General features: G+C 43.5%; 1 protein-coding gene across 1 annotated transcript in view; it reads left to right on the forward strand.

Annotated features, from left to right (window-relative positions):
- The first annotated feature begins 8008 nt into the window (after window positions 1-8008).
- aldh7a1 (aldehyde dehydrogenase 7 family, member A1) overlaps window positions 8009-23943 on the forward strand; it is a 49199-nt gene continuing 33264 nt past the window's right edge. The window contains exons 1-4 of the mRNA XM_056290491.1: window positions 8009-8245; window positions 10211-10264; window positions 23392-23457; window positions 23555-23635. Of these exons, the coding sequence (XP_056146466.1) occupies window positions 8048-8245; window positions 10211-10264; window positions 23392-23457; window positions 23555-23635 (399 nt within the window). The 5' untranslated portion in view covers window positions 8009-8047. The remainder of the gene's footprint in view (window positions 8246-10210; window positions 10265-23391; window positions 23458-23554; window positions 23636-23943) is intronic.

Genomic DNA, 23943 nt, shown 5'->3' on the forward strand with positions numbered 1-23943 from the left:
ACGGCTGGGAGGGGGAGGTCAGCCTGGTGAGAGGTTCTGCCACGCGGCTGTAGTTCCTGATGAACCTCCTATAGAAGTTCGCAAACCCGAGGAAGCTCTGTAATTCCTTCCGGGATGTGGGATCGGGCCAGTCTACCACAGCCTGGATCTTGCGGGGGTCGGCCCGGGTCTGTCCCCTCTCAACGACGAAGCCCAGGTAGTCAACGGAAGGGGAATGGAACCGGCACTTCTCTGCCTTGACGAAGAGCCGGTTCCGGAGGAGACGTTCGAGTACCCGGCGGACATGCTGGACATGTTCCTCGAGGGTCCTGGAGAAGATGAGGATGTCATCGAGGTAGACCACAACGAACTCGTCGAGCATGTCGCGGAGAATGTCATTCATAAGAGCCTGGAAACCACCGGGGCGTTGGTGAGGCCGAACGGCATGACCAGGTACTCATAATGACCCCGGGGTGTCTTAAAGGCTGTCTTCCACTCGTCCCCCTTCCGGATCCGGACCAGATGATAGGCACATCGGAGATCCAGCTTAGTGAAGACAGTAGCCTGGGTGAGGGGCTCAAGGGTGGAACTCATGAGGGGAAGGGGGTACTTGTTTTTGATGGTTATCTCATTGAGTTGGCGATAGTCAATGCAGGGTCGGAGGCCCTCGGCCTTCTTCTTCACGAAAAAGAATCCAGCGACCACGTGGGAGGACGAGGGCCGAATGACTGTACAAGTGACTGCTGGGAAGGGGTGCCCCAGAGCGGAGGTCGATAGCACAGTCATACGGCCGATGAGGAAGAAGAGATTGGGCCCGGGTCTTGCTGAAAACCTCCCCTAGGTCATGGTACTCGGGGGGAACAGAGGAGAGGTCGGGAGGAGGGGCACGTCGGGGGGACGAGCCGGGAGCAGCCTGGAGACATTGGGCATGACAGGAGGAGCTCCACTCCATGATGGTACCGGAGGCCCAGGCGATGTGTGGCTCATGCTGCACGAACCAGGGGCGCCCTAGGATCACAGGGACTAACGGGGACTGGATGATGAAGAACCGAAGTCTCTCCACATGGTTCCCTGCTATGGTGAGAGAGACAGGGTGGGTGCGTTGGGTGACGCTGGCCAGGCAGCGCTCATCCAGCGCGAAGGCCTCCATGGGCTTCTCCAGTGTCTCTAGCGGGATGTTGGCCTGGGCAGCAAACTCTGTGTCCAGGAAACACTCATCAGCTCCCGAGTCGAGGAGTGCACCCACTGTGAGCCGCTGGTCAGCCCAGGCCAGGGTAACGCTAACCAGATGGTTCTGTGGGGCAGGACGGCAGGAACAGGAAAGGCGGCTCACTAGGATCTCCTGGGGCCCCAGTGAGCCTAGTCTTTTGGCTGAGTGGGGCAACTGCTGATCAGATGTCCCTTCTGGCTGCAGTAGAGGCATTGACCCGCCTTGAACCGGGCCTCCCGTTCAGCCGGACTAAGGCGCGTGTGCCCCAGCTGCATAGGTTCCTCCCCTGTCGTCTGGGGCACGGAGGGAGAAACGGCCACAGGGAACGTGGTGTGAGCAGGAGTAGGGGTCCTGTCAGGAGTGCTGGATGACTGGGGAATGGACGGGGATCCACGCAGGGCTCGCTCGCGCCTCCTCTCCCGGAGGCGTCCATCGATGCGGATGGTGAGCTTGATCAGGTCATTGAGGGAGGTGGGCTCCTCCCGGGTGGCTAGCTGGTCTTTGACAGCCTTGCTGAGACCTCTCCGGAAGGTGCCCGAAGTGACTGGTCGTTCCAGCCGCTCTCAGCTGCGGCCAGCCTGAACTCCACTGAGTAGTCTGTGACACTGCCACTGCCCTGCTGGATATTGCTCAGCTGAGCACCAGGGTCCTGGCCACAGACTGGATGGTGGAATATCTTCCGTAGTTCCACCACAAAGTCCCCGTAGGTGAGGCAGAAACTGGCCCTCATGGACCAGGAAGCAGTGGCCCACTGAGCTGCTCAGCCTGTGAGCAGGTTGGTCACGTAAGCGACACAGGTAGCATCAGACGTGAACATGGTAGGTTGGTGCATGAAGACTAGCTCACACTGCATGATGAACATGGCACACGTCTTGAAGTTGCCATCAAATGGTCGTGGACTGGAGAGGCAGGGCTCCCGGGGAACTGGGTTGAGCCCCACACGGTTAACTGGGGCAGCGGGTCCAGGAGCAGGCTGGCCCGGCGGCTGGGTGGCTAGAGCCGCCATGATGGTCTGCAACTGCCGCAAGATCTTTACTTGCTGGCTCGCCAACGCCGCCTGCTGGTCCGTTAGGTTATCCACAGAGGCCTGGAGGGGCTGGATCCGAGTCTGGAGATCCCTCACAGCGACAGTGGCCGCCTCTAGCTGCTGGGTATGGGAGTTGGTAAGATTGATCTGTTCGATGAGGGCTGCTTGAACTGGACTGGTCGGTACGCTCTCTGTGCCGGCTGGGGTCGTCATGGCCAGTTCGTACTGTTAGGGTTTGTGGAAGACCCCAAGCGCATGACACCAGGCAGAGATAGGGTTCGCTGCAACTGGCGTATTTTATTAGTAGTTCATACAACGGTCAACACGGAAAACATGCACGGCAACGAAAATCCACTTTGCGGGTAGTCCCCAACAAACAGAGAAAGTACAAGAAAAAGCTCACGGGTAATCCGCTTTGGGGACGTGGCAGGATGATTCCGCAGGGAAAAACTCCACAGAGAAAATAGGGAATCCACAGGCTGAGGTAAACTCGGAGGGAATACACAGGGAGGGAAGAGTGACCACTCCGACGAGGAGGTTACGGCACGAACTGGCAACGAGCTCTGGGAGACCAGCAAACTTAAACCCAGCCCTGACGACTTAAGCCCAGCCCTGACGAGCTGATTGGGTGCAGGCGTGGGATGAGCGAGCCGTAACAGCTTTACTATTCTGTCCCCAGTTCTGTGGTCAATACTCCCACCTAGTGGTAGAAAGACTTACATTACAAGTAAGTTGTGTTTTGGTAGCCATGGAGTGGATGGGTAGTGATACGTGTGTCTTTCTTTTCCTTCGTCTACTGCCCTTGACACGAGATAATTTGTAAGTTCACTGCTAGATAATGAAGTTTTATTATATATTCTAGCTTTATGTAGATAAATGAATCGAGCTTCATCCTTTTATACTGCATGCACATGTTCGGAGAGCATGAGCTAACTGGTTGCTAACTTACTGTAACCTAGAATGTCATTAGATGTTAGCCGCGCGCGTAGCAGAATTATTTTACCGTTACATCTTTGACTTACCTGTTACTAAGAAAATGGCTTATGTTGGTTATAGAGAAGAATGTAACGATTTGATGTGTGGTTGGTCTTGGTCTCCTGAGTACTTACTGGGAGCCATTTGTTTAGCTCGCTGTCTAGGCTATGTAGAGGCATATAGCTGAGGGCAGAAGACCCCTACAGGGTTTTGTCCCCCCCCCTTATATAAAACTCTCTCCTACGCCCTTGCTTTCCTCTACTACTATGTGCTGAAACTACACAAATGACTTTTCATAGTGAATCAGTCGACACAACTCTCTCAAAGTAGGCTAGCAGCAAGTCCTCAAAAAGGGCTTTAGTTTTCGAGATACCCCTACCCGAGTTAGAACAAAACACAACCATGTTTTTTCATATCCCATACGTGTCCCATTAATGAAATGGATGGTTGTGGAACTTTATTTTTGTGGGAAATAAGTGTTTTGGGCTATTCTTTAGACTTACCCTAATATCTGAAAAAGAGCCAAATTGGGCCAGTCCAGATAGGGGTGAGGTGACAAAAAAGCCCATAATTTCATAATCCTCACTCAGAATTTCCTCAGATTTGCTGTGGTATGAAGTAGGTATCTGCCCAACATAACCAGAGAGTAATTTTTTATTTATACATAAATAAATACTGATATAAGCTCATATAAACATAGCTTTAACTTCGGCGGAAATTGCCTTTTTGTGGATAGGACAAGAGCACTCCTTAACCTTTCTCTTATTCACTGGGAAAACATGGATTCCCATGGGATATACTGTTACTGGTTGGCCTAGGGTGCTATTGAACTAAAACCAAATGGTTGTGTGGGTATATATTTAGTTTTTTATTGCAAACAAGGTGAATTAAGACCTACACCTTCTCTGGAACCAAACAAATTAGATGATTACAAAATGCTCATATTTGGAGAGGGAAAGGCCAGGTGCTGTAGGCTGCACCAAACACTCAGAATGTGAGCAACCCAATAAAAGCTTAACTAAATTACAAACATAAAGTTCTAAGGTGTAGGTAGAATAACTTTTATTGAAATAATCAATTTAAATCAGAACCAAGAACAAGAACATACCATACAAAAATAGAACAGATAAAATAAAGTGTGTTTGTGTGTGTGTAGGGGGGGGTGAGTATGAGTGAGTGTGAATGAGTGTGGAGCAAATGCTACTTCTGCAGCCTGATGCGGCCCCTAAAGTATCTCCCAGTGCCTCAGTCCGGCGGCCCCTAGCTCATATTCTCCGTGTCCTAGGCTGACGTCCACTCCCCTCGTGCCCAGGTGGCCCTCTTCCCCTCACGCCTTGATTGTTCGCCTTTTGAAGCTTCCATGTTTCCGTGTGTCTTTGCCCAATCCTTTTTGCTCCATGCATTTTGTGATCCCCAGCTTTCTCCAGTACTTTAGTCCCTCTGGTTCCTCTGTGCTTCTGTTCCTTGTTCCACAATGCTCCAGTCTTCCTGTGTGTAAGTCTGGTTCGTCTTATTGACAAGTCTTTGTTTGTTTCCCTTTGTTTGTTGGTTGTCCATTTGTCCTCTCCCCTAGTTCAGTATTCCCCATTGTGTTAGTTTGCTCCTTCATTGGTGTTCGGTATATTCGATTTCCTCCCCCCTGGATACTAGACGCCTTTTGGTTCATTGTTTTGTTCTTTGTATTCTCCCCACGCCATCTAGTGTATGATTGTTCAGTTGAGTTAGTTTCTTATGTTCAGCTGTTCCCCTTGTCTCTGTGTGTGTGTCTTTGTGACTCCTTGTTACAAACCCGAGTTTCATGACTGGGTGAAGTGTGCTTTAGATATTGAATTGTCAAATATCAGGTTCTTCAGACACATGTGGGGATACATTTCTGCACAGCAAGTACAGAACTCTGTACAGGGAAGGCCAACAGAGAGGCACTGGCACTTTCCAGTCTGTCCAAAATTCGCATCAGTGCACTATACTAAGTGTGTAATGTCTCTAACCTCTGTCGGTGCCGGGGGTTTCTTAAAGAGGGCGGGTTTAAGGGCTCCATCACTGACAGTCCATCCTCTGCCGATTGGACTCCATAGGATAGGTTTGGGGAGGTGACTGTGGCACCATACTGCGGTCTGGAACATTGCTCTCTGTACATGTTGTTCGAATGCATCCTCTGTTGGTGGGAGATTTCCAGAGGCTGCATCTGTTGTCGACGCAGTGATGTAGCGAAGTTCATCCAGGTTAGTGCACATTCTTCCATTTTCTTTTCTCTTTTTCCCATACAGGAGAAGCACATACTCTCTTGCTACTGGCAAAGACTCCTCCAAGCATCCAGAGAGTCCAAAATGAGCCATGTCTTTGAGCTCACGGAGTTGTGTCTTGAGTTTGTTGAATACTGTTGTCTTGCCTATTCTATACAAACTGCTCGTTGTGTCACAGCCAGTGAGCGCATGACATGCTGGAGGACAGCTGGACATGTCTTTTCCGAGTTTGTCTGCTATGGTGTTGATGGGGACATACCTCTCTCTCATTCCATGCCCTGCATGCATGTAGACTTCAGATGATCCAAACACGCCTTTGCTTGCATAATACACCAGCAGTACTTCTACATCTGTGTCATCACACCTCACAATGATGGAAGAATATGAATCGTCAAGATGTATGGCATGCAAGATGTATGGCATGTAAGACCATTCTCGTATCGGCCTCCTCCTGATCACTGTAAAGTGATGTGAGAGTGCTGACTCCTGCTCTGCTTATGCGCCTCACCTCCTCTCCTTTCTCAAATCCACCTGCCAGGATGATGGAGCCATCTGATTGGATCCTCTGTGGGCCTGTAGAGATTATGTAACTGCTCACAAAGATACACAGTGCCGTCTTGTTTCCACTGCTCCTCAGGTAGCTTCTGTAGTTCGGAACATTTGCGTTACCTGTGATCACATGTGTGGGCCCATCAGTTGCTCCTCTCCTTTGTCTCTCCGGGATCTTTATTGACTGTGGGTTGTCATATCTGTCAAAGACTAGGACGACACATTTTATCTCTTGCTTCTTTAGAAGAGACAAGATCTTCTTGAGGATGCATTCAGCAAGGTCACTAAAAGTCAGGAAAGCTGAATCAGGAAGACTTCGGAGCAGAGCCATGCCATCAATGATATAGGCCGATTTTGCTGTGATCTCAGGCAGGCAGCTCTTGCATCACCTCCACTACAGACTCCAGTTTCTTTGCTAGGTCAGCTTTTGTGGTTTTCCTCATCTCTCCATCATCATAGAAGAGAGAGAGGGTGGAACGGCAGCCAACTCGTGAGACATTACATTTTCCACACACACGTACACGTACACGTACACGTACACGTACACACACACACACACACACACACACACACACACACACACACACACACACACACACACACACACACACTGTCAAGAGTTAGCTTTGTGCATAACTGCCATTAGCACTGTGCAGTGGTATGCTAGCTAGTTAAAGGAATAGTAAGCTGGCTAAGCTAGCTAAAATAATAATAATTCTTTCAACACAAAACATGTTATACTCAATTTAAGAATATAAAAAATTAATTAGACATTTGTGTTACCTGATCTGTCATTAGACTGGTGGTGATGGTTTCTTCTTTCTTTTTTTAATTTCTGCCACATAACATTGACAATCCTCTGGAAGAGGCAGTTTAAAATGGCAGCTGGAATTTAACAAACAAGGGATAAAACAAGGAGGCACACCAAAGAGCAATCAATCCATGTTTGAGAGTGTGAATGGAATGTGGTGCTGGATTTTGTTCATTACCCTATTGACTTCAGAGGGTGATATGGATTGCATATCCCAAATTAACACTAAACAATGAATATATCTCTGTCAGGAAGGGATAGCTTATGGTAAATGAAAAGGATATTGACTTCCAAAACCTTTTGATTTTGTTCAAATTAAAAGGTTTTGTGTTATTCACCATGAAAAATAATTTCCGCCTATTCATCACTGTGTTTAGAGGTCAACAGTACATAATTAAAACAAATTATCAACATATATTCAGGTAATCCATGTGCACAAGATACCTGACTACTCTCACACAGAACTATAGGTGGATCAGAGCGTCCTCTGGAAAATTAGACTGCGCATTGTAACCCTTGCACCCCCAGAAAGATCTTTATTGGCTCTATGGGGTGCATCACTTCTTCAGTTGATTTCACTAATTTCCCACAAAATTAAGTCCCACAACAGTGCATTTCTTGAATGGGAAATCCTGAAGATAAAAAGAAAACATTGTTGTGTTTTGTCCTAACTTGGGTAGGGGTACAGTACATCACCGTCTGAGGGCCCCTCCTGCTAGACTAACAATTTCCACCTACAATAAAGTCATGTTTGCAGGACAATATTCGAGCATTTCTTTGGAAAAATTACATTTTAACTCGTTGGTGTTGTTGGACAGTTACTTGGGTCAAACCACAGCAAATTTGATGCAAATTCTGAGTGAGCATTATGAAATTATGGGCTCTTTTGTCACCTCACCCGGACTGGCCCAATTTGGCTCTTTTTCAGATATTAGGGTAGGTCTAAAGAATAGCCCAAAAAACGTATTTCCCACAAAAATAAAGTTCCACAACCATCCATTTCATTAATGGGACACATATGGGATATGAAAAAACATGGTTGTGTTTTGTTCTAACTCGGGTAGGGGTACCTCAAAATCTGAGGGCCCCTCCTGCTGGACTAAAGGCTTTGTGTTGCGCTATAAAACGAGCGCACCCAACGAGAAGGCGGTGCCCTTCGTCGACCAATGGGCTTTGAGGATGTTTTGTGGGTTTAGAGCGGTATTTGCTGGAAATCTGTCCTTCACGTCGTGTATTGGGTGCCGTGTCCCACCATGCAACGTTCGCTGGCTGTGGTTATTACCTGGAACAGAGCGCTGCGAAACAGACAAGTTTTATTCAACACGTACCAGAGAACCGCCGCCATGTCCACACTCCTGATCAACCAGCCCAAGTACGCCTGGCTCAAAGACCTGGGTCTGGCCGAGGAGAACGACGGCGTCTATAACGGGGCATGGGGAGGCAAAGGGGAGGTAAGAGAACAACGTCCACACAGCTGTGGATGTCCGGCTGCTGGACGCAGCAAAGCGTGGGGCAACTTCCGACTGACGTGGACAGGCTGACATTACACACGGCAGCCCTACGCTCGCCACACTGCAGTTTTGTTGCTTACTTGTCAAACTTTTACGTGTGGCTTTAACGCAGCGTCTGCTAAAACACCTGCTAGCTGTGTAATGCTAATAACATAATAATGCTAGTTAAAGGTATTTCCCCACGCGGCCTGCTAGCTAGCTCGTGGTCCTCCTGACTTATCGATTAAACTTCATGAAATGTTAAGCGAGCGTCACCCTTCATACCCACCTGTTCCAAACGGACATGCTTGCCAGCTGGTGGAGGGACGTCGTAAATTCAGTTAGTTTTATTTTCTTCCCTGTCACGTTAAAAATATCTGAACTTTTTCGTGGGACAAGCTACAAGTAACTTGCAGCGACCTCTGCTTGTCATTGTTATGTTGTCAAACGTGTTTCAGCCATTTTCGAGTTTAACGTTCAATCAATCAATCAGTCAGTGAATCAACCAATCAATCAGTCAATCAAGTTGCATTTTATATAGTGGTTTTGTAGCTGCAAAAGCCACTCAAAGTGCTTCACAATTCACACACACACACACACACACACACACACACACACACACACACACACACACACACACACACACACACACACACACACTCTCTCACACACACACACACACACTCTCACACACACACACACACACACACACACATAATCCAGAGATAGCTCCCCTAAATACAAAATTATTTAAAGTTTATTCAGCAAGACAATGTACATATTACATCATAGAACACACAATACAGGCGAACTGACAACATCAATATATATGAGATGAATGACATTCTAAATAAGTTGAAATTAAATAATTAGAGTAACAATACAAAATAAATAAAAATATTAAAATAAATAAAGGAAAAAACAGAACAAATCAAATTCATTTGACATCAGGGGGTTCATCAGATGTTTCTGTAATATTCTAAGAAGCTGTCACTTTTTCTGTTGTGTGTAAGAAAGAGCAAGAGAGTTGAGCACTGAGTTAAATTCAGTCAGAAAAAGAGGGAAAGATGATCTGTGTTAATATAGTTATGTGGCTTTATTTTTTTACTAACACAAAGTACTTAAACCTATATATGTTATAAATGTTATTTTTCCTTAATTGATCATGTCATTGATAATGTGCTCGACAATGCGTTTCCTATTATCCAGGAGATGGAGTTGTGTGTTCTAATCAGTGTTCTGTCTTCCAGCGCTAACAGGAGATGGAGTTGTGTGTTGTAGTTGTGTGTTCTAATTAGTGCTCTGTCTTCCAGCTCTAACAGGAGATGGAGTTGTGTGTTCTAATTAGTGCTCTGTCTTCCAGCTCTAACAGGAGATAGAGTTGTGTGTTCTAATTAGTGCTCTGTCTTCCAGCTCTAACAGGAGATGGAGTTGTGTGTTCTAGTTGTGTATTCTAATTAGTGCTCTGTCTTCCAGCTCTAACAGGAGATAGAGTTGTGTGTTCTAATTAGTGCTCTGTCTTCCAGCTCTAACAGGAGATGGAGTTGTGTGTTCTAATTAGTGTTCTGTCCTCGAGTTCTAACAGGAGATAGAGTTGTGTGTTCTAATTAGTGCTCTGTCTTCCAGCTGTAACAGGAGATGGAGTTGTGTATTCTAATTAGTGATCTTTCATCCAGCTCTAACAGGAGATGGAGTTGTGTGTTCTAATTAGTGTTCTGTCCTCCAGCTTTAACAGGAGATGGAGTTGTGTGTTCTAATTAGTGTTCTGTCTTCCAGCTCTAACAGGAGATTGAGTTGTGTATTCTAATTAGTGTTCTGTCTTCCAGCTCTAACAGGAGATGGAGTTGTGTATTCTAATTAGTGTTCTTTCATCCAGCTCTAACAGGAGATGGAGTTGTGTGTTCTAATTAGTGTTCTGTCTTCCAGGTCGTCACATCATTCTGCCCCGCCAACAATGAGCCCATAGCCAGAGTACGGCAGGTACGTATGTCAGTATGGTCTTTCTCAACACAACATCAATCTGCTGTTAGATTAAGTGTTGGCTCTAGGCCATGCCAGTGCATCACTGGCCCCATAAATATCCGAAATGACCTGCTAGGAGTTTGTGGTATTGACCCCCACTCAGAAGTAACAGAGACAAATGAAAATGTACTTGATACCAGTGCTTGTTGCTAAACTGCCATTCTCCATTCAGTCTTATAGTGGCACGTTTAACTTTTTTGAGAGTGATCAATTAAATAAATGAGGTTGGGGGGGCAGCACTAATGATGGCATTGTTCAATTTGCAGTTTTTTTTTATCAAAGAATGCTGTAAAGTGAGTAAATGTATGCAGTAGCACTGGGCAGTATACTGATATGATGTCGATATGGTGATATGAGACTACATGTAGTCTGGGATTTCTATAGTAATATTGTGATATAACTTGCATGTTGTGATCCCCTGCTCTGTAAGTCTGCAGTACAGTAAAGTGATAGAATTTTCTGGACTTATCAGACTGTTTTAGCGGAGTGAAATGTGCAGAGAATGCCTCTCTCTACCCGCTTGGTCATAATATCCATATTAAAAATGATAATTTCTCAGAATTTTATGTATAAAAAGCAGCACAGATCACAAACTTGGGCTGCAAGTTTAGCTAGTTTTTCATCTGAGGATGGGCAGAATTTATTTCAAAAGTTCGTAATTTGTTCATTTTATTATGCAGCAGCCATTTCTGCTGCATTCGCCAATATGTTCGACACCTGGCATATCGACCGATCTAAAGTGCATGCCATAGTCAGTGACAATGCAAGAAATATGGCAAAAGCGATAGAAGACAGCCAGCTGAAAGGAATACGGTGCATGGCCCACACACTACATCTGGCTGTGAATGAGGGAGTGTTGTCTCAGCGCAGCGTAAAAGATGTATTGGCTATAGGCAGAAGAATTGTTGGCCACTTTAAACGTTCTCAGCTGGCCTATTCCCGCTTACAGTCTATGCAAGATCAGTTTGGAACACCAATAAAACGGTTTCAACAAGACGTGAGTACACGCTGGAACAGCACTTTTTACATGCTGGAAAGCCTCTGCGCAAAAGCGAGTCTTGGCTGCATACAGCACAGATCACGAGCTCAGATCAAGAGCTCATGAGCTCACAGCGCAGATCACGACATTCACTTCACACCAGTGGGTCTTAATAGAGAACATTCTCTCTCTTCTTTCCCCCTTTGAGCAGTTAACTAAAGAGATCCGCTCCGCTGATGTATCTGTAGCAGACGTTATTCCGTTAATTGCGGCACCAAAGCGTCTTCTAAGCAAAGAGGTTGAGACGGACCACGGAGTGAAAACAATGAAAAGCACACTCTTAGAGTCTGTCAACACACGTTTCACTGAGATCTATTCGGATCCTCTGCACTTCATCGCGACTGTACTTGATCCGCGTTATAAGGATCATTACTTGGATGTGGGATTAAAGCAGCGCGCACGTAAAATGATCCAGGCTGCGATGGATGCGGACAACCTGCTTGGTTGTCCGCATCAGCGTGGGAGGAGAGCAGAGCGCAGAAAAAAGGACTCGTCTCTCTGCACCAGATGAGGGGCATGCACCTTCCATGTCTGATATGTTCAATGAGATCCTGCAAGAGAGTGCCCCAAATAATAGGTAGGCTATTCTGTTCTGGCTTACTATATGTGACTATCAGATGAGTTTATTTTTCTGCTAGACAGTTTTTATTTTATCTGATAAAAATGTTTATGCACTGGCCCTTTATCTTTCTCAAATATCAGGCAGACAACAAGCTCAACCGCTCAACAGTTGGATGGTTATCTGTCTGAAGTCCCCATCTCCAGAAGTGATTACCCTCTTGCCTACTGGAGAAATAACCATGGCCACTTTCCTGACCTGGCAAAGATGGCACACAAGTACTTGTCTGCTCCGTGCACAAGCACTGACAGCGAGACACTGTTCAGTGCTGCAGCTCATGTTCTCGATGAGAAGAGGAACAGACTTCACTGTAATAAAGCAGAGAAGCTACTCTTCATCAAGAAAAACCTGCCACTTTACCTCAAGAAGTAGAATGGACGTGTGTCTATTGTTAAAATATTTGTTTTCCACTTTGCACATCCACAATCCTTGGTGCATTTGTTGTTGTTAAATGCCTACAGGCTATGGCAATCTTTGTTTTGATACACTGTTATGTTGTAGGCCTACAGAGAAACTATTGTTATATCTTTCAGCAGTTGCACTTGTTCTGAATGCACTTTGTTGTAGTAGTCCTACAGAGAAAAATGTAAAAGGCACTTGACTTAAATGCACTTTGTGTTTTTATGAGAGAACATATTTAATTTTACAATCTTTCAGCAGGCCAGTCAGTTATAGGCCTGTACATTATTATTTAATGTATACATGAGTGGGGTCAAGTTAAACATTTTGTTTTGAATTATAATTTATATTGTGCATTGTTGTAATGTCAGTGCTAAATAAATATTTTCATACTTTTGTAATTGATTTATTCTTTGAATTGCAATGCCTTGATTTTAGTGAGGTTAGTACACAGTCATAGCCATAAATGCAATGGTTCTAATAATTGACATAATAATTTCTTTCGGTGTTTCAGTTTTCGGTTTTCGGCCTTGGTTTCCTCATTTTTGGTTTTCGGTGTCGGCCAAGAATTTTCATTTCGGTGCATCCCTAATTCCTTGTATCGTCACCATTCCACTGTCCTTCCTGTCATTCACACACTTGTATTCCGTAAACTCTCATTTCTGTCCATATTTTCCTATTTTCTTGCTAATGTACCTAAACTGTAAACGCTGTTGACTGTGAAAAACTGGATCCTTACAGTTATTATATCTTAAAGCAGCAGTCATCCACTTTTCTAACTTTTTATCCTCCATTGCTCAGTAGAGCAGTTTATTAATATTACAACCATTGGTTTATATGATGACTCTGGACTCTCCCTCCCCGGACCTATCAAGATGCAAATCTTTTCCCAGATCACTACAGAAGATCGCAGTGCTGGAATGTGAAATATTTGCACTAGAGAAGCAAAACAGACTGACACTGCCTCTGACTGGGTCTCCTCTGTGAGCCGCCCTGAATGCAGGACCTCATTTAACACCGGCTGACTAAGATTTCTGAAACTCGGCAGGGCTAAACCTGGACCAGTGCCGACAGAGAAGTACTGTGAAAGAAAATCGGTGCTAAGCCCAAAGACAAATGGAAAGCTTTGCCATCAAGTAGGTCCAAGAGACTGGGTCATCCTATGTTCACGCCTGCCATTGGGCCAACTAACGGAGCTAAACACAAGCCACGGTCACTGACTTTACCCCTGCAAAACAGGTGCAGGGGATATGAAACTGCTACACGCCCCTATTAAAAGTGCAGATTTCTGTTATGTAAAGAAAATGAAACCAAGATAAATCACGTCAGAACTTTTTACGCCTTTAATGTGAAGTTGCAGGTATGACATCGATGGCCACACAGCTTCCTGTAGTATCTCCAACTGTAGCAGTCTCGAAAAGTAAAAATCAGATTAACAGCAACTCTAACCCTACGCCTTGTAAGACTGAACTATTTGGGAAAATAATCTAATCGTGATTTTTTTTTAGACCAATATTTTGATATTTTGTTAAAGTTAATTATCTTCTGTGTTATCCAGTAAACACAGAAATAAATCATTTTACAGTGTGACCAACAAATCAGTCAACATGTAAACTGCTCTTTCCTGTAGGCCAGGCCTACGTCTTATGATTACATGAGAAGAATTGATGCATGAACTGATATGAATAACATATCTTCATTTAACTATTTAATTGTAAAACGAAAAACCTTCAATCACAATAGAATACTGACTGGTTGTCAGGCGTCCCTAGAGACACAATTGCCCGTGTCTGCAGGTGGGAAGCTGGATGTGGGTATGTGTCTTGGTCGCTGCACTAGCGCCTCCTCTGGTCGGTCGGGGCGCCTGTTCAGGGGGGAGGGGGAACTGGGGGGAATACCGTGATCCTCCCACGCGCTACGTGCCCCTGGTGAAACTCCTCACTGTCAGGTGAAAAGAAGTGGCTGGTGACTCCACATGTATCAGAGGAGACGTGGTAGTCTGCAGCCCTCCCCGGATCGGCAGAGGGGGTGGGGCAGTGGCTGGAATGGCTCGGAAGAGTGGAGTAATTGGCCAAGTACAATTGGGGAGAAAAAGGGGGGGGGTATTGACTGATTTAACTTTAAGCCTTGTAAACAGGTAATATAATTACCATGACTTAACTTTTTAATACACTCTGAAAAGGGAACAACAAAGCACTGCAGAACAACAGGCCTGGTGTGAACATTAATATGAAAATAAATACGCATCTTACTGAGCTCCAGACAGTAACAGTAACAAATCATACAAACTAAAATGCAGAAATATAAAAAATAAATCTGTGGCTCTCCCACTCTGAAAATACTTAGATAACTCAAAGTCGTAATAAACATTTAATATGTAAACATGTGGATTGCAATTTCTTTTTCTTTTTTTGGGGGATTTTCCCCCCCTTTTTCTCCCCAGTTGCATCCGGCCAATTTCCCCACTCTTCTGAGCTGTCCTGGTTGCTGCTCCATCCCCTGTGCTAATCCGGGGAGGGCTGCAGACTACCACGTGCCTCCTCTGCTACATGTGGAGCCTCCAGCCGCTTCTTTTCACCTGACAGTAAGGAGTTTCACCAGGGGGAGGTAGTGTGTGGGAGGATCACGCTATTCCCCTCAGTTCCCCCCCCTCCCTGAACAGGCGCCAACCAGAGGACGCGCTAGTGCAGCAACCAGGACACATATTTACATCCGGCTTCCCACCCGGAGACACAGCCAATTGTGTCTGTAGGGACGTCCGACCAAGCTGAAGGTAATGGGGATTCGAACTGGTGATCCCCGTGTTGGTAGGCAAATGAATAGATCGCTATGCCACCTTGTAGCGCCGCATTATGTAATAACGCCGCATTATGTAATAATGTAATACATTTTCACATCATTATGTAATAACGCCACATTTCGTAATAACTTGCCGCATTTTGTAATAAAATTCTTGAACGCAATATGTAATAAAGTTTGCCGCATTTTGTAATAAGTTGTTACATATTGCACCGGTTATTACAAAATGCGGATGTTACAATTTTTTATGAAGAAAATGTAATAATTTGGTGCATTATGTAATAAACCACCAAAATTTATGTCTTAATTTGAAAAAAACATACCGTCAGATCAACATTGATTTTAAGCATTCTAGCATGACTCAACTAAGAATTAATTTCACAAACTAGTAAGATGTTTCATTAGTCAAAACTTATTCAAATATAACTTTATTATAATCATAGAGAATGTGTTTGAATGTTCAGAGAACAAAACTGCGCTACATGCGTGTTACAGACACAAACATTATCAGTGCACTGAAATGTCAGGAGACATACACACATCTGCATTATGTTAAACAAATGTTATGTGATTAGAAAGCAGACAAAAGATAAAAACAAATATGAAACAGAAAAAATAATGCAGTTTAATTAATTTAATAAACCATCAAAATTATCTGCATTCATAATATGTATAACAATTAGGAAAAATTAAAATTCTCTTAACTGGACTAGCATTATACATTATTTTTTGGTTTGGTTCACAACATAGTGGTGATAGCATGTGTGTGTGTACTAAAGCCAGCCACCAGGGGGAGATCCAAACACTTTGGCTTCAGTTTTGCCATGCCCTCTGACCACTTAAGATGGAAGATATTTGAAAGGCAACACGATGAAAGGTATGAACAAATATCAGATTTCAGATTCAGAGAATCTCTCAGAAATGTATGTTGATTGATTTGCAACTAATATGAAATGCTAACAGATTAAAGCCCAAACTTTTAAGTTCGTAACCATGATCTGATTAGCAATGATAAGCTAAACTAGCAGATGCTAGATTGGTTTTAGAAAGTTTCTGAAATGACAAGATTAATTTCGGGGACCAATAACAGCAAACTACTGTAAGTTACCGCTATAACATAATACAACAACGTGATATATTCAATTAAACAAAATATTTTTTGACAGCTCTACAGTTCAGCATAATTTTGGCCTGTACCCTTTGGGTTGTCTGCATGGGATATGGACAACAACAATCAATGACTAAAGATGTCTATGAAGTCATTGTGAAGAAACTAAAGGGAGAGTTCAATGTTCCTGTCAATGCACGTACAAGAGTGCAACAAATTGCTCTGGTGAGACTGTGGAGAAATGGGAATCTCTACTCTCTGAGCGAGGATGGAGAGACCTTGCTATGTGCCGGGAAGCCAGTAGCTACGAAGTCTGCAGTTGGTGGCATTGTAAAAAAAGGTCTGGATGACACAAAGGGATCAGGTGCGAGGAAGCTGAATAAGCGACTAAATGAGCAACACTCTGGCATTAGTGAAAGAAAGGTTCAAAAAACACTGGACTGCTCCAGACGCTACCAACTCCACAAGGCTAGATTTGGAAATAAACCCATACCGAGGCCCATCAGGGCCAAAGAAGTACAGGATCGGCATCAGATTGACCTCCTTGATATGGGAAAGTGGAAGATCAAGCATGGCCATTTCACATATCGATACATCCTCACTGTGATTGATGTCTTTAGTTGATACACATGGCTTAAACCATTAAAAAGTAAAGACAGCTCAGAGATTGCAAGACATCTTTATGATATCTACACTGAACATGGCCCACCTCAAGTTTTGCAGCATGATCAAGGCAGGAGAGTTTAAAGGAGCTGTGCGAAGGCTGATGGAATCAATGCAAGTGAGAATAATTGAGAGTTCACCGTACCATCCCCAAAGCCAAGGAAAGGTAGAGAGGACCCACAGAGTGCTGAGGAAAAAGATCATGTATGACCTTGTGAATTGTCAGAGGAAAGGGGTTAACTGGGTTGAACATTTGCCGTCATATTCCCGAGTGCTAAATGAAGACCCAAAGGAAGTTTTAAGTTGGATGTCTCCATTTCAAGTATACTATGGGAGAAAAAGTAACACGGTGATGTATCCCCTGGCAGGTTCTCCATCCAGTGTCATTGGTGAACAATCCACGAATGATCCACAAAGTAATTTACCCTCCCTGAAACAGCGGCTCAGATTTGAGGAAAAACGAAGAAGACAAAGACAAATGGCAAAGAAAGCCACTGAGCATTGCAGTAAACGGATGATCCAGCATGCATCTAAACAAAATCCTCCATCTGTTTATCATGTCAGTGAAGCTGTTTTGGTGAGAGTGAAAGATGGTGCCCATCGAGTTTCAAAACGGTATCGCGTGTTGCCTGGTAGGATCATGAAACGTAACATAAAGCTTTCAAAATACAAAAGTTCAGTTCAAGATTCCTGGTGATGCTAAAGTGCAAGAAAAATTGTTCTTTGTTTCTGATGTGACCAGTACAACACGGCAACGAGAAAAAAAGCGCTCTAAATCTTCGAAGTCAGTTCTAACTTTGCATCCACTTTTGATGACATACACACATGAAGACAGACTGAGGGACTATAACTCCTTAGACGTGAGTGTACGGTTTGACACAGCACCCGATGGAAATTGCCAGTTTAGTGCCATAGCTGATCAGCTTGCTTCATTAGAAATATTCAGATCAGCAGCAACCCTAAGGGATGAAATAGTTCAAGATCTCAGGTCTAATCCATTTACCGTAAATGGAACACCTTTGTCTCACTATGTTGATGGAAATGACTTGGATGTATACTTGGATAGCATGTCACAATTTGGGACCTACGGAGATCACATCACACGACAAAGGGCAGCTGAGATTTTCAATGTCCAATTTCTCATTACCTCCACACTGGGAACTGATGCCTCTTCTATTATATCGCAGTCTAACACATACTCAGAAAGCTTGCCATTGCTGGTCCTTGGACATATTGCAGAGGAGCATGGAGCACATTATCTCAGTCTGGAGGGGTCAGTGTCTTCATTCATTGAGAATATTGTGGAAGCTGAGAGGGAAAGGACATGTCAAAGATATGAGAATGGATCAAACCAAGAAGATGATGAACCAGATGTTCTCCATGATGATGCCCTGAATGAATGCCGTGATGCTACATTTGTTGAAAACCATCACCATTTCACGGATGAACCAGATGACTGTGCTCTGGATGAACACCATCATGATTCCCTGGATATATCCCATGATGATGCCCTTCTATATGATGATGGAAATTGTGACATGCCCAACCTGCTGACAGAATTGCTTGCATATGTTATTCAGTTGACACTACATGCTGACATGTCAATGCTCGGTGTATTCAACAGGGTTTCTAAACTTTTTCAAGACCTTGCATCACGATTTCTTCCTCAAATCTACATCATTGAATCTTTAGCTGAAAGCCTTCAGTTGGAACATGACAGTGACAGTGTCATTAGTATTATGAAGCTATATAAATCAGCTGGACGTGGGAGTGGTCTCTCAGCGAGATTAAAGGAGCTATTTGGAAAAAATAGCAAGTGGATGAGGGCCTGGGTCTTGTTGAGGCACACAAGCTGTGGACATTTCAAAATCAAGGACATTTTTTGGAAAACATAGTATGGGAAGGAAGGAGAGATATGATGTAAATAGTGAATGAATAAAGAAAAGAATGATAGGAGGAACTTCCAAATGTGACAGATCACATTTAACCTTGAACAGTATGTGTCTGTTGTACCTAGTTCAATAATTTTCTGACTGTTTATCTTTAATCTTACTAAGTGATGGTTGTTTTAAGAGAAGTTTATTTTGGAGGAAAAGGTATTTCTACTGTTGCTACTAGAGAAGATGTTTTTTTTTCAAGTCGTAAGTAAATTTCTTGTATATTGGAAATATTGCAAATCTTTTTGTTAATCGGCAAGTGTGGGTAGCCTTCTTTTTTATTTTAATAACATGATTAGAAATATCTCATTTTGATTTGAAAGATTGTTTAGGCTGTTTTTAGTCAGTTTATACTATTGTTAACCACTATTGAAAAGGACATCTATGTTGCATTAACACAAATGGAACTGGAATAAAGTTTTTTCTATTCCATATTTGTTTCTGTCTTTTGTCTGCTTTCTATCACATATATATGCATAACATAATGCAGATGTGTGTATGTCTCCTGACATTTCAGTGCACTGATAATGTTTGTGTCTGTAACACGCATGTAGTGCAGTTTTTGTCTCTGAACATTCAAACACATTCTCTATGATTATAATAAACAGTTATATTTGAATAAGTTTTGACTAATGAAACATCTTACTAGAAAAATTAATTCTTAGTTGAGTCATGCTAGAATGCTTAAAATCAATGTTGTTCTGACGTTATGTTTTTTTCAAATCAAGACATAAATTTTGGTGGTTTATTACATAATGCACCAAATTATTACATTTTCTTCATAAAAAAGTGTAACATCCGCATTTTGTAATAACCGGTGCAATATGTAACAACTTATTACAAAATGCGGCAAACTTTATTACATATTGCGTTCAAGAATTTTATTACAAAATGTGGCAAGTTATTACGAAATGTGGCGTTATTACATAATGATGTGAAAATGTATTACATTATTACATAATGCGGCGTTATTACATAATGCGGCGCTACACACCTGGACGCCCAGATTGCACTTTTTAATATTAACATAAATATCAATCTTACTGATATCCAGTCAGTTGTATGGCTCTGCCATATGTCATCTTACTGTGTTGTTCTTGGTAGTTCAGAGGTTATTTTGCCAGGAACACCAGCATATCGACTTTTGCTGGTTTTCAGGATGAACCAATACAAGTTACTATATTCCCTCCGTTAAAGAAGGTTGAATCAGTTCATCTGGACACAGCATTTATTGACAGATTCATTTCATCATCATCTAAGTGACCTCTTCAGTCTCACCTGACTGCAGGTATCCCACCCTTATAAACAATACAGTGGCATAATAACCCAAACCAACGACCAGTTTCATATGCAGATATGGGTGTGACCATTAACTTGAGTTACAATGGCCCTGTGTATTATTCACAGAGGATTTGGGAATATTTGCAGTCACAGCATTGTAAGATGATGACAGCTGTGCAATTAGCCCCCCCCCCCCCCGTCGGTTCAGGGATGGTCATTCCCTCTTCACATAGATGGCCTCTTTGACTCCCCGTTCAAACCAGCATTCTTCCCTATCAAGGACGTGCACATCCTCATCCTTGAAAGAGTGGCCACTGGCCTGTAGATGGTGTAGACTGTGGAGTCCTGGTCTGTAGATGGTATAGACTGTGGACTCCTGGTCTGTAGATGGTGTAGACTGTGGAGTCCTGGCCTGATGTGTTAGCTCTCCTGTTTTGTGCCATCCTCTTGACCAGCATCTGTTTAGTTTCCCCAATTTACAAGTCACGGCAATCCTCCTGGCACTTAACAGTGTACACTAATTGTTCTGTTTGTGTTGGGGGACCCGATCCTTGGGGTGGACCAACTTCTTGCGCAGTGTGTTTTTGGTTTTGAAAGCAACTTAGATGCAGTGTTTGGAAAATACGCCTCTCAGCTTTCCCGACACTCCCACCACATACGGAATCACCAGTGGTGATTGACTGGTGCGCTGTTTGGGCGTCTTCCTGCCTTTGACAAATGCCCAGTTCGGATAAACACACTTATCCAGGGCCTGTTTAATGTGGGATTTCTCCCCTTCCCTGGTTGCTCTGTTGTTGGGGACGTTGTCAGCTCGGTGGTACAGCATCCTGATGACTCCTAGTTTGTGCTCCAGTGGATGATGAGAGTCAAACTTTTAAGTACTGATCAGGATCAGTATGTGTTGGTTTATGGTAACCAAGAATCAAATGTCCCCCATCACCAATTGCAGTTTCACAGTGTAAGAAGTCTAACCTGTAATTTTTCACATCCTCCCTGGTGAACTTGATGTGGGTGTCCACAGAGTTAATGTGGTTGGTGAAATGTGCTACACCCTGAGATTTAATTTTAACCCGTGTCGTCCAAAAATCTGAACCAATGGCTAGGTGGTGTCCCTGGATAAGACAGCAGAGCCTCTTTTCCACTTCCTCCATGTACAAGTTGGCCGCTACAGGTGAGACTGGGGAACCCATAGCACACCTATGCCTCTGCCTATAGTACTGCCTCCTGTAAGTGAAGTACATGGATTGAAGACACAGCTTCAGCAGCAGACACACTTGGTCAGTTTTAAGGGTGGTCTATTGCTAAGGGTGGGGTCGTTTTGTAATTTCATAAAGACTACCTCCACTGCTTCATCAACAGGAACGCACGTGAAGAGAGACTTAACATCATAAGAGACCATTGTTTCGTCCTCCTCCATAATGATGTCCCTCACCTTGGAAAGTGCCACCTTGGAGACGGTGGCACTCACAAAAAGACAGGAGGTGGAGCTGGAGGTGGCAGAGTTGACGATTTTTGTTGGAAGTGATGAAGTACAGGATTAGGAATGAGTATATTAGAGGGAGAGCTGAGGTTGGAGGCAAGATTGAGATAGTTTGGACATGTGTGAGATGCTGGCTATATTGGGGGAAGGATGCTGAAGATGGGGCTGGCAGGCAAGAGGAAAAGAGGAAGGCCAAAGAGGAGGTTTCTGGGTATGGTGAGGGGGGACATGTATGTGGGTGGCTTGACAGGAAGATGCAGAGGACAGATTATCTTCAGTGTACAAATTTAACCTCTCAACCAAGAGCATGTATGTGTCAGATCACTTGATATTTGACAAGCTAGCTATATCAGACGACAAATCAGTAAATACGTAAGGGATCTTGCATTTTTCAGCCAATTTCCAGCATTATTGTTTTCTAAGTAATCCCTACAATGCTAATAAAGTAATAGAGCATAATCTTAGAGATTTGGGGTGGGGGTGGGGGTGGCTGACATCATAGCAACTAAATGGCAGGCACAGAACTGCACATATTATTTAGATGTCTATGGCTGCATTTTCTGCCTCAAAATTTCAGTGATGGCACTATTATTTACTAACAGGAAAGTGGTCTTCCACAAACAACACTGTCAGTTGTAGAAATACATAGACTGCTGGGCTTAGAGTATGTGAGCACTTGTTTTTCAGCCCATCCCCACTCATTCACATTTTGAAAACAATGAAAATAAAGGATAAAATAAATAAAGCAAGACTAAAGTGAGGGTGTGGTGGTTGGGGCCCAAAGATTGCAGTACACCCAAGCTCGTCAGAAGCCTGCTCAGAGACTTCAGTTGGGAAACACTGGCATTTTGCTTTTCTACCCAGGTCATATTTTACTTGTTAGGGCCCTGACACACCAGGCTGACGGCCGACCGTCGGCCAGTGTCGGGCCATCGGTGAGCATCTGTGACCCTAGTTTGGCGGTGTGTCCCACAGCGTCGAAACTACATAGTCGGACCCCTGTTGGCAGCTTTTCAGCTGATTCAGCATGTTGGATCAGCAGGAGCCCGTCAGTGAGAGAGATCACTCTGATTGGCCGTTCAGCTTAGCAAATCAGTGCTAAGCTAGTGAATATGGCCACCAGCTGTAGTCTGCTGTGTGTTCAAGTGTTACTTTTTGGCTCAGATGGCAGGCGACATGAGGCGACGCAATAGTCGGCCTTTCTCCCCAATAGTCGGTTTCGTGTGTCTTGGCTCTTAGGTGTTGGACCTCACATGTGTCAGCAGTGTTATAAAAGGTCTCTTTTTCTTTCATGCTGTCATATTACATTGGCAAATGGGGGGTGGGGGTTGGATCGTAAATGTGTTTTAACCCAGAGGAAGCAAACTGCACAGATTTAATCCCTCAAAGCGGCCATTAGATTTTTTTTTGTTAGATTAAAAGAGTAATCAGTCTACCATCCAAGGAAAAACTGGTATTTTGTGTATCAAAATTAATCTAACATTTGTTCAGAAAGCCTTTTAGGTCATTTTAGCTTTTGTTGAATATTTTTTTCCAGACTGTTTTTGTTATCAATTGGATAAGGTATCAATTAAAATGTTTTTGTTGACAGAATTATTTGGCCTTTGTGACTACGGAATATGGCGGTTAAGAAACATGGTTTACAGGAATCAGAAATCATTGTCCCACAAAATAGCTTTCTTTAAGAGTAGCAAGACAATAAAATGTTAACAAATAAAATGTTAGTGGAAAGCTTATTGTACAGTCTTCTTGTTTTAAAGGCAACCATGGCGGAATATGAAGAAACTGTCCAGAAATCAAGAGAAGCTTGGAAAGTGTGGGCAGATGTAAGTACAGTTGAATAGATTTTATCAAGGTATCGTTGAGATATATTGCCCTGGAGAAGTAATTTTGCACCCCTTATTTTCTTCCTATCACCTCTAGATTCCAGCTCCCAAAAGAGGCGAGATTGTGAGGCAGATTGGTGATGCATTGAGGAAGAAGATTAAAGTTCTTGGAAGCTTGGTACAACTTTTCTTTTTTGATTTTTTCTAAATTTGGTCTATCATTTGGCTAAATACAAGAACCCTTTGATACATTTAGCTAAACCCAAGAACCCTTTCATACATTTGGCTAAACACAAGAACCCTTTGATACATTTGGCTAAACACAAGAACCCTTAGATACATTTGGCTAAACACAAGAACCCTTTGATACATTTGGCTAAACACAAGAACCCTTTGATACATTTGGCTAAACACAAGAACGTTTTGATACATTTGGCTAAACGCAAGAAAATTTTGATACATTTGGCAAAACACAAGAACCCTTTG

The sequence above is a fragment of the Lampris incognitus genome, chromosome 12 (assembly GCF_029633865.1).
Source record: "Lampris incognitus isolate fLamInc1 chromosome 12, fLamInc1.hap2, whole genome shotgun sequence".
NCBI classification, from domain to species: Eukaryota; Metazoa; Chordata; class Actinopteri; order Lampriformes; family Lampridae; genus Lampris; species Lampris incognitus.